We start from the raw sequence: 6,625 nt of genomic DNA on the forward strand, positions 1-6,625 counted from the left end.
CGCACGCATACATGCACACACACACACACACACACACACACACACATGATATCGTGCAGCGAGTTAGGATAGTGTTTAATCATGATGCAGTTCAGTGTCGCGGGAAAGTTTCGCGCATTCATTATGTGACGTGAATTTCAATGACCCGCAAAACGATCGTAGCAAAAAAAAATTCGGGTGCATCGAAAACGGCGAGTCCAGAAGAACGTAATTAAACTGCTGGTCAGGTTCCACAGCTATTACACGACAGCTATAGTAGACTGGTAAACAGGTTTGATGAGATGGCAAGACCATACTGGAGAATTTCCACTGTGACGTTAAGCGATTATTGACCCCTGAACTTTATCGCACGTGATACTGAGCATTCCCGGGCATTACCTTATCCTTGAGTCCCTCGTATTCTCCGGAGCGTATCTGTGGCATCGTCTTCCTGTAATCCTGTTTTGACGAATAGCCATACAGGAAGACTGGAAGAGCAGGATAGGATCGGGGATAGCAGGATATCGAAAGGATATGTTCACGTGCAACAGAGGAATGCACGCGTCTGCATTTACATAGCAGCCTTAATCAGTATATGTAATGTTGAATAAAACCATATAGTGAAAAATATCATCTATATTACAATGAGGCCAAAATAAAATATATGTGTGGTTACCGTTACATGCCCAAAAAAATTGAGTAGGTAGGTAGGGAAAACATTTTATTTTCTTGAAATATTTTATTTATGAACCATGTCCAAAGGATGTGCGTAGTTGTGCCTTTTGAAGCAAGAACTGTCCAATTCATTTTTTTAAAATTTTTTTTTTACTTTAAAGAAAATTGACAATAACATGTTTAGGGTCGCTGGGAATAAATAGGGTCGGTCGGGAAACCGTAACCACACCTATATTTTGTTTTGGCCTGAGCTAATAATACCTAGGTATTATTAGCTCTTGAAATTATCTCTTGGCTAACCATATAGTAAAATATCGTCAGAATAGAAAGTAGAAAGGACAGAGTAGAGAGTAGAGAATAGAGAGTGAGATCAAAGAGCTAGTAGAGAGGAGAGGAGAGGGGAGAGAGTAGAGAGTAGAGAGGAGACAACAGGCAGTAAAGAGCAAAGAACGAGAGCAAAGTGTAGAGGACAAAGTAGATATAGTAGTAAGTAAAGAGAGACAAGAGATAGAAGGTAGAACAGAAAGTAGAGTACAGTGACTCACCGACTTACGAACATTCGAGTTACGAACTTTCGATGATACGAACAATTTGCCCTGAAGTCCATTAGTGTATAATGTCAATATTGGTAAATAAAAAGACACAATCGCCCCCCTGATTTTGACTTTCGCCAACTCCTGTGTTCACGTATATGTTTACACTATGTACACTTCAAGGTTACTCGATGTTCACATGTACATATACTACACTACTGTACAATACTGTATACGTACGTACATATGTTCGACTTACGAACAAATCGACTTACGAACGACCGCTCGGAACCGAACCTGTTCTAAGTCGGGGCGTCTCTGTATAAAGTATTTCGCTTACCTGCACGCTGAGTTCGTCAGCAGCTTTGATCCGAATTCCTTCGCACACTGCTGTGCAACATCCATCGCTCCGTTCTTAACGGGGACGAAGGGACACACGTCCAAGGCTCCCATCCTAGGATGCGCACCTAATTAAACAATTATACCAATTAACGAGTATCATGCCAACCTCGTTAATTCTTTCTTAATTCGTTCATCATGCACGGATGAAAGGCGTTTATAGGTAGGTGTCATTAAAAGATGTTAATCTAGAGGTCCTTAAGAGCCCTTAATCTCGCTGATAGTCTATGTCGATCCCCAGGGTACTGCCGAACGTACCCTGGGGTATGGCTCGCGTATACGGAACGACCCTGGTCACTATTTGATATGGTTAGCGCTTAGGTTAGTTAGGTTAGAGAGTAGGCCGTAGGCGACTCCCTAGACTCATTAGTGGAGTAGCTGAGGTACGGTCCGGCATTATTAGATAGTACCAGGGTACGTCCGGCTTATACCAGCTACCCGGAGACATAGACCTTTGGCAGCCTTAATCTCTTAACGAAATAACAAGTTACACGCCAACCTCATCAATTCATTCATCTTCATTCGTCATTTCAGGGAGGATGAAAGGTGTTAGAGAATAGGTTCTCCCCTTGATCAGGCATGAGAACGGCTTAGAGATTTTTGGAGGAAACTGTTCATTGAATTATCATTTTCTATGAACCACTGTCAGCCGAGTTTCGGCACGTATGAGGATATATAGGGTAAAACCTAATTACATAGATACCCCGCGATATTTATTGTGGAGTTCCGTCACTTCTGTGTGAAATTTGACGTACTTTTTCGACATTTTATGAAGTTAAAAATTAACATGGTGTCCATTTTGACAAGCAAACGTACACCGTTCAAAAATTTTATTAGTTTTTTTGCATCGATCTCAAGAATGACCAAAATGAAAACCAAAACCGCGGAAATCCACGAATCCGTGCGAAAATTCTCATGCCTGCTGATAGATGCACCCTTTAAGAGCAATGATGTTGCACTAACAGGAAAGGAGTTAAAGGTGTGATATTCCCTGATAGATGGCACACCTAGGGAGTAACGATCATATCATTCCCAGGTTAGCAGTTAGGAGTTAAAGGGACACTGTCGGCAAATTGATTAACACACACGAAAAACACATTACAAACCAGGTTAGCTTGACCAATCTAGAAAACATATTAAAAGGAGTAGTTAATTGCTCACACAGAAATGTCTATTCTGACCCTACACTAGGAACACCGTCGGCCACAATTAAAAAAATCTTTGTTTGCCTGCACCTGACCCAGGATGAAAAATTTGGTAGGTAGGTCGGCTTTTTTAGGGGTCTTTTTACAAATTCAGCATGGTGTCTACATGCTCGGGGTGTGCTTGTGTGGAAAGACCTTTTATGTTGAATGTTTGTTTTCTTGTACATATAATGTACTGCCTACACTATTTATATAATGTACAGTGATACAATTGTTAAAAAAAAAAGAACCGGAAAAGATCAATAAAAAAAATTTCGACGCGCCTCTTTTAGCGGGTCGGTCGGTGAGGGCAAACAAACATATTTTTAATATGCCTCAGCCAGTTATACGGTATATACTTCTGTCCAGAAGCTTCTCGCATGCTACACTGCAACTCTATTATAATATAACATATTATATAATATTATAATTATATATTCTCCTATATTCTTATATAATAATCATATGTATATATTTATAATAATATATTATATAGTGCTTATATATTATATAATATTAATAAATTATATTAATATGTTCGATGCGCGTGAGCTCACCGAGTGTTTCGACATGTCGATGAGACCGTACGCTTTCTTCGCGCCGCTAGCGCCCCCCTGGACGACCGCGTTCAGGCGAACCGATGAAGGTGAACACCGTCCGATTGGTCGATTCTCCCGGGTCAACGTCGAGAACGGTGCAGCCAGCGACGGCCCTGATCGCGTCGGCGATCGCTCGCAGAATCTGCCGTAGAGATTCGTACGTATTTATTTATTTTATTTATATTTGCGCCTTTTCACATAACATGATCTAAAGTGCAGCACATCAATGACAATGTCGCAAACGACTGAACAATATGTACATGTGTACAACACGTATGTGTACATGCATGCACTCGTACGTACGTGCACACGTGGGAACGATCACATATATGCACATAATCAGGGGTTAATAATGACAAATGTGACACTGTCACCAATAGCAAACAATTGCAACAATTGTCACATTGACAAATGCGACAATTGACAATGTGAAAAATTTGTGTCAATAATGACAAATGAGAAAATTTGTCATTATTAACCCCTGATATAATGTATATATACATATATGAAAGTGTCTTTTTTAGCTCACTCTTATGTCCTGCTCCTCCTCTTCCTCTTACCCCTCCTCCTTTTTCTAATACCCCTCCTCCTCCATCTCTTCTTACCCCTCTTCTTGCTCCTCCTCCCCTTACCCTCCTCCTCCTTCTCCTCATCTAACTTGTCTTGCTCTTTCTCCCCATACCCATCTTGCTCTTCCTATTTCTCTTCTCCTCTTTCTCCCCTTCTCCCCCTTTAACCCCACCTGTTGCTCCTAGCTCCTCCCCTATCCCGCCTACTCTTCCTCTCACTTCTCCTCTTTCTCCTCCTCACCTCCTCCTCCCCTCCTCTTCCTGCTCCTCCTCCTCTCACTTCACCCCTACCTCCCCCCTTCTCTCCCTCTTACCCTTCATCCTCCTCTTATTTTTCCTCCTCCTCCTGCCCAGTTTTTGTCTCCTATAACACCTCCTCCATGTGTTACTACTTTTTTAGGATCATTCTTTTTTTCTTCTTATCCAGTCCACCTACCCGCTTCTCGCTGTACCCCCACCTAGTAACATATGGTCTTGCTTAGGTAACATCCCAGTTGGCCTACTCCCATTTCGCCTACACCCATTTTGCCTACGTCCCATTTTACCTACTCCCATTTCATCTACTCCCAGAATCGGCAATATTCCCATTTCACCTACTCCCATTGTTTCATTTTTATGCTACTGTATTTTCTATTTTTGTCAAGTTGTGTTCTCAATAATTGTACCTATGTTTTCTTCTGGTTCCTGTAGTCTATGTATGCCAATCAAAACCATACTTTATTATTTATAAATGATTATTTAGTGAACAAACCGATCGTAGACGAAATGGGAATGGGGTCGATTTTGAGCGTAGACGAATTGGGAATAGGCGAAATGGGTGTAGGCCAACTGGGCATTTTGCTGTAGGCGAAATAGGAATTTTGTCGTAGGCGAAATGGGAGTAGACCAACCGGAAATAAACTCTGGCTTATCCCAGCCTATCCGCCATTTAGCAGGTTGCACTAGCGCTCATGGGGTCTATGTCCCCCAGGGTACTGCCGGAACGTACCCTGGGTACGGTCCGGTATACCGGAACGTACCCTGGTAACTATCTGATATGGTTAGAGTTAGGGTTAGGGCTAGGAAGTAGGCGTAGGCGATTCCCTAGACTCGTTAGTGGAGTAGGCGAGGTACGGTCCAGCATATTTGATAGTACCAGTGTACGTTCCGGTATACCGGACCGTACCCAGAGTACGTTCCGGCAGTACCCTGGGGGACAGACCCTCTCTGCTCTCAGCTGCACTAGCAATCAACAGAACCTTTCAGTCATGATCTATATACCATAAGTAGTAATTAATTATTGTCCCCCTTAGCGCATAAAATTGGCTGTAACTACCAGTCATATATGCATGTTCCGCCACGTGGAAGCATTCGCGTTCAGTCTTACCTCTTGATTCTTTCCCTCCGAGAAATTCGGCACACATTCTATGATCTTCTTTACCGTAGTCATTTTCAAGCCAACAGTTCTTTACAGACAGCAAACGGACTTCAACAGTTCAGCAGTGGCCGGTCTGACACCTTATGAACATAAGGTCGTGCGTCACTGCGTGATATAGCCCGCAGCACAAGTGAAATCAGCCTCATGCTAGTCTAGTAGCAATACTGGTTCAGTAATTGATATATGTGTCAAGGCTGGCAAGGATATCAACCTAAGTTCTTAGCCATAGCTCGCTGCTCAGTAACTGAGCCCGAGGGCCAAAAAATCTTTGCTTCATTTCTACTTCGTTACTAGTCGTTTCTATCGAAGTTCGTTACGGTATGTCGTTTCTTATATGTACATGTGTGCCAGTTGAAGATGTTTATTGATTTTCTGGTGAGTGTATGTTCGTTATTAAGTAATTAAACAGGATAACTTTGTAAACAACAACCTAATCAGCTGTTCTCAAATCGCGGTCGATGTCGTAGCGCCATCTCTCGGAAAATTGTGCTAAACAGATTTGACAACACTGGCGACGGAAAAAGCCGAAGTGGTCCGATCTCGTTAATGTTTACTTTTTTGCGTCATCATTTTCAGTGTGGATGAGTACGCAGCGACATCTCGTGGTGGCTACTAAGCCGCCGTTGTCATTGGCCAACGCACCCACGTGATGCGCATCTAAGTGACGAGCAAGGCACCTGCGAAAGTTTTGTTGGAAATAATGTAGCCGATGTTTTCAGATGCTGTGAGGAAAACAGATATAAGAGCAAGAATCAAACCGACTAGAATAGGGTAAACTACCGTACGTGTCTTAAAAACGTAGAAAACCCGTGCAGCAATGGAAGATAGCGGGCATTTGCTTGCTACTTTATTTATTTACGTTATTCATAATAAAGAAATTAGAATTAGAATTAGACGCCTAGCGGTGTCTGGCGCGATGAGAGACTAGGCCTATTAATCGGTCATTATTGTTGTAGTAGTGGTTATGATCCCTAAGCTACGTATTATCTTTTGCTCTTCTTTGATAGTGATGCAACGGTGGGTTGTCGAAAAGTGTTTAAATTGATTGGTAAACATTTGGATAAAATTATCATAATGCATGCTTAGGGCCTTTACTTTTAGCCTTTAGGCGGCGCAAATCCACTTTAGGCACCTTAAGGCCCCCTCAGGTCGGTCTACGATTTTACTATTGGCGACTACTTTAGCGCCGATTAGCAGCGTAGCAACACTCATGTCGACTTGAAAGTGACTACGCTGCACATCGCCGATCACATCGTAGCGTTCCTGCATG

The 6,625-nt window shown here is 42.4% G+C and overlaps 1 protein-coding gene across 1 annotated transcript in view; it reads right to left on the reverse strand.

The window, feature by feature from the left end:
• The window catches only part of LOC106812826 (formimidoyltransferase-cyclodeaminase-like), a 12,471-nt gene extending 6,663 nt beyond the window's left edge, over nt 1-5,808 (reverse strand). Inside the window, exons 1-4 of the mRNA XM_014816807.1 lie at nt 5,305-5,808; nt 3,394-3,511; nt 1,528-1,654; nt 379-544 (exon numbers count right to left, since the gene is read on the reverse strand). Of these exons, the coding sequence (XP_014672293.1) occupies nt 379-544; nt 1,528-1,654; nt 3,394-3,511; nt 5,305-5,367 (474 nt within the window). The 5' untranslated portion in view covers nt 5,368-5,808. The remainder of the gene's footprint in view (nt 1-378; nt 545-1,527; nt 1,655-3,393; nt 3,512-5,304) is intronic.
• Nucleotides 5,809-6,625: the final 817 nt, after the last annotated feature.

Source organism: Priapulus caudatus, unplaced genomic scaffold, assembly GCF_000485595.1.
Source record: "Priapulus caudatus unplaced genomic scaffold, Priapulus_caudatus-5.0.1 Scaffold691, whole genome shotgun sequence".
NCBI lineage: Eukaryota > Metazoa > Priapulida > Priapulimorpha > Priapulimorphida > Priapulidae > Priapulus > Priapulus caudatus.